A 13,639-nucleotide genomic window follows, 5' to 3' on the forward strand; every position below is an offset into this window, starting at 1 on the left:
GTTCTTCATGGGAGCTTTTGTACACCTGTTGAATAACCACGGTTGTTGTGTACTTGTCTTTGTCATCTGTGGCTTGCACAACTAATATGAATGGTGAACCAATGTATTCTTGTGCAGGGGACACATAGACATCATCTGCTCCTACATTTTTCTTATAATAGTCCACATCCAAGGAGGAGTCCCAAAACTATGCACCCTCTTCCTCTGTCATCTGACAAGTTGCCTTTTCAGTCTGTATGGAGGCCACCTGAGCAGGTTTCAGAATATCAAGACTGAGGTGATCAATATCAGCCTTGTTAATGGAGCTATGACCTACCTCAGTGCCTAGTGGGCAACTGTGAGGGATTGTCACTTGAGCAGACAGAGAAACATAAGATGATGGGGAGCTTTCTTCTCCCTTATTGATCACTATACTGGGGATAATAGCAAGCTAGTGAATTTGCAGATCTACATAGTCATGGGAAAAAGGGCTGGCTTCGGGCTCAGATTCTTTGAGGATGAATGGATCTGCTGCTACTTGCTTCTGCTGATGAGCTTGTTGTTTTGCAGGTACAACAAACTGATGAGCAGTGCCTTTGGATAATGCTTCTTCATAGGCAGCTCTGGTTAGGAAAGGGGCACTGCCCTTGTCTTCCAAACCATGGACCTCATCCTCTTCTTCATATTGCTCTTCTTCCATGACTATATTCTGAAAAAGGGTTTTCACCCTTTTGTCTTCGTTTATATCTCTACTTTTTTGCAAAATCTGCAACTGCTCCTGTGCTCCTCTATATGGATTTGGCTTTGGAAGAGTAAAGGAACAAGGAGCTCCTGCTTCCTGAGAATACTGCTCAGCCTCCAATCTGGAAACTTCAGAGGCCAATAGCTCTATCATCCTGGCCAATTTATCGATCTTAGGATCAGAGGATGATGAGGACTCACCTCCCTATCTTCTCCTTTCAGCATCACCTTCGAGTCTTTCTGCAGCTAAAATGTTCGATTCTACTTCAAAGGCTGCATCTTGCATATCAGCCAAAGAAGCACATATTCTTTCTCTTAACAGTAGGCAGAACTAAGAATCGAAGGCATTGGCATAAGTAATCATAGTAGAAGTAGGGGTGGGTTTGACTTCAACTGGTATTCTGTTGTATAAATGGTTGAGTCTCTTGTTGAAATTAGACAACAGCTCACCATCTTCTCTCTGCAAGTTCCCAAATTCAGTATGATAATAGAGCAGATCTTTCTTATCCCCCCAGTGCTTTAGGAACACATCATCTAAAGCCTCAATGTCTGTAATAGACCTAGGGGGTAATTCTCTGAACCATTTTCTAGCTTCCCCATCTAGGATTTGGACAAAAACCCTCATCCACACATCCTCTTCGTTGATATCCAGGTTATCAGCATAGCTATAAAAGGCCTCAAGGTGCTCTTCAGTTGTTACTCCTTCTGTACCAGTAAACTTAGGCATATATTCTTGATAATCTCCTGCAGGCATGGAATTCAAAGGGACACGCAAGACCAAGGGTCCATACTTAGCAGCAACGATTCTTTCTATCTTTGTGAGGGGTTGCTGGCTTGCCATGACTAGAGTTAGGTGTAAGGATACTGGTAGATTGAGTGGTATGGATCAATGAAAAGGATGACAGAGACAGAGGAATATGATGGACAACATGGATGCTTCTTTGGACTGAGATCCGAAATGGAAATGAATGACTAAGAGCTTTGTGAATCTCTGAAGGTGACTTCTTCACTAACAGAGATACAATGGATTTTTAAGGCTTACCTAATCCTCATGCTCCTTTCTATGATGTTTTCTTCGATTTGACAATCTTCTCAGGGTCAGGCGCTGGTTCAGCTGGTGATTGCTGAGGATTTCTTCGAGTATGTCTCACAAACTGAGCCAGGACTATATTGTGGAGTTACCAAAGGTTGGTATTCCTCCAGTGGAGTCGCCAGATAGATGATTACAACCAGAAATGTGCCCAGACTTTGTCTATCATCAAAATCTGGAACTATGTTGTCTCCTAGGGAAGCTGAGCTTCAATCTCTTCTCCCAGACAACGACGCCAATTAATGTTATCACCCCAAGAAACTCTCCTAGGTTGTATCTCAGAGATGCTTGGGAACATTAGAAACTCAACAAAGATGTTGGAAATAGGTGGATGAATGGAAGGAATGATGCATATTCAAGCCAGATAACCACTTCTACTATGCTTAACTCCAGACATGGGTGAACACCCCCAGACTACAAGGCTTTAGACCACCAATCACTCAAAGTTTGAGGATTATGTGAACATGGAGAATACTGACCACACCAGCAGATGCACAAAACCATGTGATGGCCGACTGCAACCAGTAAAGAGGTTTGCAAATCTATTTCCTAATGCACAGACAGGATGACAGCTCTCTGGCACTAAGTAAACAAAAACCTGCATAACACATTCAATGATACATAATAGATTCTAACACAGAGGTGGGATGAAAGCCCCTATAATGCTAAAAATCAAGAGCACATGAAAAAATGCATAACAGGCATAGCCTAGAACAGAGCATAAATGGAAAGTGAGCAATTAACAACAAAAGAAGCTTGTATTAGCTGAAAATGAAGACCAGACGCTACAAGTATCAAAGTAGTTACAGTCTCCAGAAGTTGAACCTTACATCAAAACAACAACCATCAACCTTGATTACATCTTTGTTCTGGGTATATATAGAGTTTGATTACAAAGATATGTTGCTATGCTATGCATGGAGGGGTCATAATGGACCACCAACCACCTTAACTCTCTGATGGAGTCTCTACTATGATCTGTTGGCTTTAATGAACAAATTGAGCTTTTCTGTTGTTTGGCGGTCCTTCTCTGAGCAGGTGGCGTGAAATATGGACGAAACTCCATAACCATTGAATGCATTTAACTGCTCGAGGCTGGACCTTTTCTTCTTGGCCACTTTGTTTGTTGAATGCGGTGGTTGAAAATTTGATACAAACAGTACCAGGACTGGATATGCTCATCCTTCAGATGCATAGAGAAATTAAGGAGCTTGGACTTCTTGGCGGGCGGACAAACTGAACGGAGGAACGAGGCTGACCGTCGGATTGCGTAATTGAACGACGGAGATTGGTTCGCGGAAGCTATCGGGAGACATGAGATCGGGATGGACGAGGGCCGTTGGATCTCATATGGTCAGATCCAATGGTGATCGGGGGTGGAAGCTGCGCGGGAGATAACGAGCGGGAAGGGCGGTTTTGGCGGCGAGCGGTAATTATCGCACCGCCTTTGGAGCTGCGGCGGTATTCGTACATGGGCTCGCGATCCACTAGAACTGTGATGCATGGCGGATGTGACAGGCGGGAAACCGCTTTCCCCGCGAGTTAACGAGTGGGCAACTCGCGGGAATAGGAGGCGCGAATGCCATCGGATCGCGCGACGGACGGTCGGACGACGGGGGAAACAAACGGAGTTTAATGCGCAGGGAAAAAGGCGGAGACCGTTCGATCAAGCGGTAGATGATCGGATGGTGGAAACTCGATCGCACGGATCTTGACTGATGTGACGGGAAAGGGCCCGCGAACAGCGCGCTGTCATATGATCGCGGTTATATGACTGTTTGAACTCGGCACCCGGGGCTAAGGAAATATGGGTTATGCAGAGTTTAGAGGAACAAAACGGAGGAAGCAGGGTGAAAGGAAGTAAGCGGGGGAATAGGGAAAGGCGAGGATAACCAGTGTAGACCATCTCCGAGCCAGCAACCAAGGACCGAGCTTATTCCTCCTCCTCGAAAATCAGCAACATGTAGCAGAGCTAACACAACTAATAAACAAAAATAACAAATGATATGATCGAGAATAATCTATATTTATAGCGAAAAGGAATGTTGAACATGCACATGTTTATTTGAGTAAGAGAAATAAGAGTTATGCAAATGGTTAAATGAAAATACTAGAAAATAAAACATGTACAATAATATTTTAAGCATAAATAAAAGACTTGGTAAAAATCTAACGATAATAATGGGTTTTGGATAAAATACAAAGTTTTGGTCGTAAACGTAAGAAACAATAACTTATAGTAAAGCAAAATGAGTACTTATACATAAATCAAAATAATATTTTCAGAATAAGTCTTTTATAGAATGAGAAATAGTTAATAAGATACTGAGTTATAGATAAGTTAAAATGTTAAATTATACTTGGTGCCTCTTGAGGAGAACAATGTTGAGGAGACCAATGTTGCAGAATAATATTAAAATTTAAGGTTTGTTTTAATAATACTTAATACAAAATCAACTATAGAATTGGCTACTTAGACATGTAAGTGCTAATATGCCTACTGGGAACTTTAACTATATGGTTAAGTAAGTTGAGGTGAGGTATGGTCATGTTAGGCTCTAACTTTTAAAATCCATGAAAATTAACCCTATAATAGGAGAGATAAGAGATAAAATAAGCGACGAGTAGCTAGTATGAGTGTAGGAAACATAAAACCCTATCCTTTACATCCTCCTCAAGTAATGACCATACGTAACCTACACAACATAAGTAATCTATCATAAATCAATTCAAACAAGGTACACATGTAAAGGAAGGAACAATTAGGGCGTGAGCTTGTTGAATCACCTAAAGAAAGAATTGGCAAAATTTGAGTCTTGTATCCTGTGATAGAAACAAACCCTGTTAAAATGATGAGGGTTTTATTGGAAATTTAACCCTAAAAGACAAAACTTAACCTTGTGTTGGATCCCAGAGTCATATTGTAGTGTGTTGTAATGCAGAGCCTGAGAACATCTAAGTGCGGTTCTACCTTCTTTTATGTTACTAAAAATATTCAACATTAAATATGGTTTATGATCATCTTAAAATTATAGATGTATCTTTTACACTCATAGGCCTTTGACTATATTGTATTGGCTTCTATTCATTAACCAAATGATATTCAAATAAGATGATTTTAAAGCAGGTAGATAGACTGTATATTAATTCATCTCTGTAAATCAATTATGTATATGAATGCACAATTCAAATTTGAATCAATGAGTATGACAAACTTCTATTTAACATTAAAGATACATGAATTTCATTTTCCCCTAGTAAATGTCACAAGAAAAGGAAATAAATTGATGAATTTTATCACAACCATTAGATTAAATCTCCATGCAGGTACATTAATTTCAATAGTCAAATGCGAGTGAATCGATCAACTTAATTTAAATCACAAATAAACTATAACATTATTCACTTTTAATTCGACCCTCGTTGAGTGTTCTTCAAGGAAAGATGTCACGCATAAGAATATCTTTCAAATTCGGCTTAAATCATGCTTATGGTAGTTGTTAATTAGAGAGATGTTTGGGAATCAAGGTTGGGGGGAAAGGCTATACATTAATTCTTTTGTTGAGCTGCATTTCCACTGATTTTGAGTAGGAGTATTCATAACCCTTAGGTTTGACACAAAACTTTTGAAAAACAAAATATGGATGAAATGTGGAGAATGGGATCTTACCCAATTTAAAGGAGCAACTAAGAATTCCTTAAACCAAATAAAATTTGGTGGATGATTGAGAAATTAAGAATTTAACAATTAGAAACACATAATTTTGAAATTTACCATTTCCTTTTAAAACCCTTGTAATAAATATCAAGAAAGCCAAGATACTCTTTAAGATAATTTGATAGATCTCGAAAGACTAAAACAAACCATCGTACTAATGTCAAAATTCATTTCAGCCTAAAATACTCATACAATTCTACACAATTTACATAACAGATCAGGTTCACAACTAAAAATGCCATGAAAATTGGAACATACATAAGGTGAAATGGAACATACATGATAAGAAAAATAGACATCCCAAGAGTTACTTCAGAATTCTTCCCCAAAATTGCTTCAAGGCCTCCCAACAATTCACCAAAAATTTCGGTGGAGTTTCCCCTACAACCAAGGTTTCCCCCCCTTTTACATTTCAAAATGAGTCCTATATATAGGCACTCAAAGAGCTTATCCCTACACTAAAACACTAGTGGTATTTGTAAACCACTCAAAATTTGTTACAAAATTGCTAGTTGTATTAACTAACTTATTCTAGAATTTACTTGGAAAGTCTGCTGAGTGTAGACATTAGAGAAATTTTGAGGTAAAAAATGAGCCTCAAAAGAAAAATGTACAACAAAAATCAACTTTGTAAGAACCAATAGGATTCAATATAGTGATGTCAACCATGGGGGATACTTCATCATTTTTTGGAGTAAAAAAAAAATACTAAATTTTCAACTTATCTCCCTACGATTTTACCTAAATTTCAAGTGAGAGAAGTCGTTGGGAGCGGAATTTAATTTTGTATCCAAGGAGTACCATGTTGCATACGTTTGATGGACCCTACTACACAAAAAGTGTGAAATACATGAAAAACATGATTACAATTATATTTTTCATGTATTTCACATTTTTCATGTAGTAGGGTCCATCAAAAGTATTCAACATGGGTACGTACATTTAACAAGTGCTCCCACTCGAAATTTGAGTAAAATCATAGGGAGATAAGTGGAAAATACTAGTTGAAAAAGTAGTTTTTTTTTTTTTTTTTTCGCTCCAAAACTTGATGAGATAATATAATCTTATTTTATTATTTCCACTATTATTTTATAATATTCCTTAGGAGGCCCTTTTTAGACCTCAAAATTTCTCTAATTGTGGGCCCCTCCAAATTTATCTTTGGTAGCCATTCTCTCTCTTGGTTAGGCACTACCTTCCTTCTCTCTCTTGGGCGCTGAATGGGACGGGGACTATATTTGGGACGCCGCCAGAGATGATGATGTGGTTTGACCCAAGGTCACTCCTACGGTGACTTTCCTTTGCTTCTGTTGGGTGCCAAACTTGCATACTTTTTCCCTCCATTTTTACTCTTTCTCTCACTCCTTTGTATCATTTAATTTCACTAATCACCCTAAATGCATAAGGTAAACCCTCTTTGATTGCTTTCACGAAATGTTTAATTAATGAAGTAATAGTTATGGAGAATTTGGCTATGCGAGTTACTAATCTTTCCATTTCCATAGATCTAGTGGTCAAAGGTTACAGGTGCAAAACACGGAAGCAATTTCAAGTTTCCAGTATCATATCGGAAAGCTTTGTAACAACATAACGGATTCCAGGTCTATTCTAGACCTTTCTTGTCTTTCTCTCGGCAACTAGTTGGTCGTTGTAACGGTTGTATAATGATAGAACATTAGTTTCCATATTGAGAAACAGTTTTCTCTATGTATTGTATAAGAAGGGTTTCAATGCAGTGAATCGGGGTTAGTCGTGCAAGAGATTGAGATTGTAACAAAAGACTGTTTAAGTTAATTGAATGCAAGTTATTTTGTTGCTCTGTCTATAAGCTGTGAATCCATTACAACCCTGGTTAGAGAGTTGGGCCCACTCTTCTGATCAGGTGTTGCGTTATTTTTGTGTGTTGTTATTTCATATGTGTTGAGCTAATTTGATTGTTGTTACAATATTTTAGTTAATTGTTGTGAATTCTTTTTATAGTTCTGCAATTCATTCTTAATTGCTGTCACAATGACTCTTTCGTTAACTTTGTTGCTGAATCTAAGATTAGTAACTGATTATGGTGTTGCTACCTGCATATATTTTGCACATTGTCTTGAAAAGAATTAAGCACCGGGATTGATAAATTAAATGTGGAAAGGGGTTGAATAGGTATTCACACTTGGACACCAACATTTTGGCGTCATTGCCGGGGAGGCTAACAAGGTGCAAGAACATGATCTACACTGATCTTTGGATCAATCTCTCGTCTTAGGGAGGGAATTTATTGCCCTGCTCTGAGTCCTGAGTATAGTATTTTTTTTTGTTTTCTTTTTGTTTATTTTCTGTTTTGATGATTTTGTAGAAACCAATCTCCCGTTCTTGGGAATTGTTACCCTGCTCCAGATCCTGAGCCTTAATTGTTTTATCTGGGTTTTCTTTCATTTTCTTTTTTATTTTTATATAGGGGTGACTTTCTCGTCCTGGGGTGGGAAAGAGTTTCCTCACCCTACTCTAGTTCCTAAGCTCTAGTTTTTTTTTTTTTTTTTTTTTTTTTTTTTTTTTCTGCTGATTTATTGTTTTTAAATCATCCTCTCGTCTTGGGGAGGGAAAAGAGTTTCCTTGCCCTGCTCCAGGTCTTGAGCTATGAAATTTTTAATGTTTTCTTTCCAATAAATGTATGAACAAGGGTTTGAATAAAAGGGGCAAAGGAGGACCCCAAAGGAAAGGAAGGAAGGATTTGGGGAGAAATACCTATATCCAGGAAATTATTACAAAAGCTGCATCAGAAGCCTCTTCACGAGCTGTTGCTAGGGTGAGGGTTCCCACAAGATCCGAAGGACATTCTGTGGAACAACCTATACAACCTCCAGAGGTGGAAGTATCCCTTTCAATAGTTGTAGGAGAAACAGGAAACAGGGCATCAGAGAAAGCAGAGACACTTCCTCTAGTATCAGACAGGGAGGAGGTAGCCAGCAGAGGGTCAGAAGAAGAAATCCACTCAAGGATTGAAGAAGGAAGCTTTAGAGGATTCTCTTCACCTCATGATCAGGGGAGTGCTGTCAAATCTTCACAACCACTAGTTGTTACACAACAAGAACCTGTTGAAGTTCCAAGCGAGTATTGGAGGATATTTATGGCACCCGCAACATCTTCAATTGATTTCCCAATTGGGGAAATTACGAGTGATGCACCAATGAAGCCTATTCCATTGACCGCACTGCTGCATCTCTATATTTATGGTTATCTCTGTAATTTGTTGCATTCCTATTTAAATCCAGATTAGTGGTATTAGAGTGGTTTGCTCTTTCTCTGTTTTTCTTTACATGTCCCCATTGAGGTCGGAATGTAAGAAGTTAGGGCTTGAACTGGTCAAACCTTTGCAAGACCAGCCTCGCAAATCCCGGTGATCTCCCATGGTGAATGAAAAGAAAGACGAGGGGGTAGGAGATCCTATCAAAATCTTGCTCGAAGAGGCCCTCTAGCGACAAAGGAACGCGATGATGGAAAACTTTGCCCAAATCCTTCAGCAGCTACCGAGGGTGACACATCTACTTCTAGTAGCTCTTCTGGAAACGCCACACCATTTAAGGTATAAGTTAACTTTGACATTCCCATATTTGAGGGTTAGATAGATGCAGTCGGTATAGATAAATGGTTAAATCTGCTAGAAGGGCTTTTTTCTGTTCATGATTTTTTCGGCTGGGAAAAGATTACTTTCGCTCTTCTCAAAGCCACCCCCCACATCAAGGTTTGGTGGGAAACCTACTGCGAGTAGAAGGATGAAAATATGGCCTCACTTTTTTCAACTGCATCCACTTGGAATTCATTCTGGAATGCCATCAAGGAGCAATACTACCCTGTCAAAAGCTATGAGGATACATACATAAAGTGGACCATGATGCGACAGGGAAGGGACCAAGATGTGTCGTAGTTTACCAATATTTTTCATACTCCTCACATAAAGTTGGGTATCAAAGATCCTGAGCTGCATTTTGTACTCAATACCGCGGTTTCCTACATAGGTACATCCAGGACGAGATGGAGTTCCTGGACATCTCCTCGCTTGGCACGACGTACCGATATGCTGTCAAGATCGAGCATAAGTTTAAATAGAAGAAGTGAGACTTTGGATCTGAAAATCCGAAGCGAGGGAAAGGTGCCCCCAAACTGTTGAACAAAGGATAAAGCCAAGGTGGGGTGGCTCAAGACAACCCACCAAAGCCGCAAGAAAAGAACAACACCGCGAAGCCGAAGAAGGACACGGGAAAGTGGTGTGAGATCCATAAGAGCTCCACTCACAACACAAGTGAGTGTCGGGCCAAACAGTCACTGGTGGCCAAGCTAAGGTTTTCGAAATTAGATGCATGTTCAGACTTTGAGTCAGAACCTGATAAGGGTAATGACAAAGGGAAGCAGATTATCGATGCAGAGCCTAATGCCACTGTTGCCACCACGAAGATCCAGCAGGGGGAAACTGAATATCCAGAGAAGGAGGAGTGCCTCTTCCACTCCCAGATGTGGGTAAAGGGCTCCCCGCTATAGTTCATTGTCGACAGCGGGAGCCAAAAGAACCTCATTTCGACAGAGGTCGTGAAGCGGCTGGGCTTACCGACCACAACACATCCACAACTGTACACCATCAGGTGGCTTCACCAAGTATTGGATTTTCGCGTGAGCCAGTAGTGTCGCCTTCCATACAACATCAAGCCCTTCACGAATGAGGTATTGTGTGACGTTGCTCCCCTTGATGTTTGTGATGTATTATTAGGCCAACCATTCTTGTGGAAGCGACATGTTGTATATGAGTCAAGGCCTCGTGCTACTATTGTAACTTACTTTGGTAAATAAGTTGGACAGGATACCAAAGGTAGCATCGCCTACCGCCATCTCTTTGGTTACTGCAAAACAATGCAGTAAGCTCATTTCCAAAACCGAGAAATTTGTTTTCTTAATGATACACCCTCAAGGAAAAAAAAAATTAATATTAAATTATTTATTTATAATTACTATTAAAATATGATTTTTATTAAATTATATAAATAATTGCTATTAAAATATTATTTTTATTAAATTTTTTGAATGTCATATAACCACTCATACTCATATAACAACTCATACTCATATTTAATAAGGAAAAATACCTATCTTCTTTATATTCTATTATAAAGAAAACACCCATAAAAACGAAAATAACATCCATAATAACAGCAAAACGAAAATGGCTCAATAAAATTATAGTACATAGATATAAAGGGAAATACTTTTGTCCATCAACAAAAGTGAAAGAGTGAAAATGGTTCAATAAAATATGAATGAGTTTATAATTTTTTCTTTCCCAATGACCTTATAAATTTTAATACATAGGGAAATATATTTCTGTCCCTCAATATAATTATTTTGATTTTATTTGACAGTGATTATAAATTCTGGATAAAATTGATACGCAAAAACGTAATAATAAACCGATGAGAAATTCGCTTACCCGAAAAAATATGCCTTCGCTCTTAAAAGTGTTCATGCTTATACTTATTTTTTACAGCTTTAGCCCCACAAACCCCTACACAAACTTGCTAACTAGTCTGCCCAGTCGGATTTAAAAGAATATGCATGCCAGCATGCGTTCCATGAAACTGCATTTGTTACACTGATTATTGATTGAATAAACCGAGCAAATCCAATTGCAAGGCGGTTTGAGACAAAATCAAATAAATATATCTGCCTGCATTTATTCCACTGATAATTGATTGAATAAAACGAGCAAATCCAATTGTAGGGCGGTGTGTGACAAAATCAAATAAATTTATTATATCTACCTGCATTTTTTCCACCGATCATTGATTGTATAAACCGAGCGGTGTGATACAAAATCAAATAATTTTAATTTTATATAGATATCATCGCTCTCCAAACTACTCTAAAAACAATATATTAGAATACCAGTTAGTCATGAACCATCAAAAGGGGAGGGAGGCTCGAACGCCTCTGGCTCAGACGTGACAAGGAATTATTAACACTACATTAGAATAACAGTTAGTTATGTATCATCAAATGGAAGGGATGCTGGAATGCCCATGGCCTATAAGTGACATGGAAGGAATGCTAGAACGCCCATGGCCTATAAGTGACATGGAATTATTGTTGTTCTCTGTTTAGGATTTGTTATTCACTTTCCTGCAATTGAGTCTCACTTCTCCTCCGCTGGTCAACACTCCAACACTTCCCATCTTGAGCATGGAGGTTGCAAATGCTTTGAAGAAGGCCTGCTCATCCTTCGCGAATCTCTTCACAATGGCCTTTGTTCGACCATTCTGCGAGAACAGTGCCTGGTCGGAGGCAAACACTCCCTTTCCTCGTATCACATTTTGGTAGTAGAAGTTGTCAAATTGAGTAGCGGTGGAATCCAGAAAAGAACCTGCGCTGCGGTTGGTGTTGGGTTGTGGGCAGACGCTGCGTAGCTTCTGCGCGAACTGTGGCTCCATAGTCGGATCCACATTATGCGTGGCGTTGAAGTTGTGGAGTCTGCTCTCAAAGGAAGAGCAGTGAGAGAACCCCAACGTGTGTCCACCTGTTGTCAATAGCATGAGTCATTATTCAACTAGAAAAGGAAATAATTAGTAGATTATAGGGAGGATATGTTATTAGTACCGGACAATGCTACGAGATCATGGAGAGAAAGCCCTCGGAGGGCGAAACTTTGAATGAGTTGAGAGATGTTGAAGGTGGGAGCTGGTAAATTCCTCGTATCGTTTGCCTTCGAGACGACTCCGTCTTTTCGTCCGTTGAGTACGTCCCACTGTGGCCCTCCTGCCTGTTAAATTGTTGTTAACATCGCAATTAATATAGATAGATGGATCCCTATAGCATAGTTTTGTTGTTATTGCAAGGAATTTTTAGGGCAAACGGAGCCATGAATTTACCAGAAGTACAACGTCCCTGGCTGCTATGGCGAGAATGTCAGCACAGGAAACCGTTTTAGGGCAAATGGATTCGATCTTGGCCTTCGCATCGTCTATAACGTAGAAGGCGCGGAGTGAGACGTTGGGTGGTCCATCTTTCTCTGCTTCATTTCTTGGAGTAGTAGTTGAGTCCAGCAGCACCGATCCGTCACACCCCTGCCATAAGTAATGATATCGTTCATGAGATGAAGATGAAATGATTGAGGAATGAGCATGGAATATTAGTAACAATTCATAGACGTTACCCGAATGAAGCAGTCGTGGAAGTGCATGCGTAGAATGCGAGCAGGGATTTTGGGGTCGAAGAGAGTAGCGTTGCGTATGGTATCCCTGATCACACTCTCTGCTCTTGGGCAGGTTTGCTTGTAGTAATCCTTCCTTAGACCTATGCTACTGCTTGTCACTGCAGCTGCATCGGCCCCTGACAATGATAATGATAATGTGGAAGCCATGCAGATTAATAAGCAAACAATCATAATTTCAACACACTTCATTATTCTTCCTTCGATATTCTAATGGACAATGAAGAAGCAGTGTCGCTTGCGACCAAGGCGATGATCAGTGTATAAACTTAACGTCCACACACTACAACTGAACTGTTGGGAGCTGATATTATGGCGGCATAGATATATATACAGATATGAGATTGTTTCAATGCGTGGCTGCAGTTTAATTTCAATAAAAAAAACTTTGAAGACTGTTCTTCAAAGGCACTCACGATTGGTTTGTTGGTTGGCCATGGATATCGAGTTCGATAAAAGAAGCTGGTTTATCTTTCCTTTCACATCTCATTTAGAAACGATTACTTTGCTATCACTCCGAATGCTATAGATTACACATTAGGGTCTTAATGGGATGCATTTGTGATTTCAGTTTAATGGCTAATTTTCGTTATTTAAACATTTTGATTAATTGATTTTTTCATTTTTTCCAGATGATGAACTATATTAAATAATTGATCAAAAATTCTTGATGATGAACTACATTAAATGATAGACCAAAAATAATTGATCAAAAATTCTTGATGATGAACTACATTAAATGATAGACCAAAAATTCTTGATGATGAACTACATTAAATGATCAACCAAAAACTCATAATATGATTAATCAAAAAAATTATCAAAATATCTTTACACAAATCACATAAGAGCATACGACAATCGTTAGATT

At 39.2% G+C, this 13,639-nt stretch overlaps 1 protein-coding gene across 1 annotated transcript; it reads right to left on the minus strand.

Moving 5' to 3' along the window:
* Positions 1–11,431: 11,431 nt before the first annotated feature.
* LOC149146387 (peroxidase 66-like) lies at positions 11,432–13,075 on the minus strand. The gene is made up of 4 exons (XM_089448015.1): positions 12,712–13,075; positions 12,428–12,622; positions 12,156–12,318; positions 11,432–12,075 (listed from the first exon to the last, which is right to left on the minus strand). The coding sequence occupies exons 1-4, from the start codon at positions 12,958–12,960 to the stop codon at positions 11,660–11,662; spliced, it is 1,023 nt and encodes a 340-aa protein (XP_089304141.1). The 5' UTR covers positions 12,961–13,075; the 3' UTR covers positions 11,432–11,659.
* Between the last annotated feature and the right edge of the window lie 564 nt (positions 13,076–13,639).

Source organism: Pinus tabuliformis, chromosome X, assembly GCF_031772625.1.
Source record: "Pinus tabuliformis cultivar Carrire ecotype Pingquan chromosome X, CPIR1, whole genome shotgun sequence".
NCBI classification, from domain to species: Eukaryota; Viridiplantae; Streptophyta; class Pinopsida; order Pinales; family Pinaceae; genus Pinus; species Pinus tabuliformis.

Bases quoted from the DNA above. Each gene is read 5' to 3' on its own strand.
- LOC149146387 (XM_089448015.1), bottom strand. From the start codon at position 12,960: ATGAAGTGTGTTGAAATTATGATTGTTTGCTTATTAATCTGCATGGCT. The intron at 12,319-12,427 runs GTAAATTCATGG...ACAATTTAACAG, and splicing joins CCAGGGACGTTGTACTTCTG to GCAGGAGGGCCACAGTGGGA. The intron at 12,076-12,155 runs GTACTAATAACA...TATTGACAACAG, and splicing joins TGATCTCGTAGCATTGTCCG to GTGGACACACGTTGGGGTTC.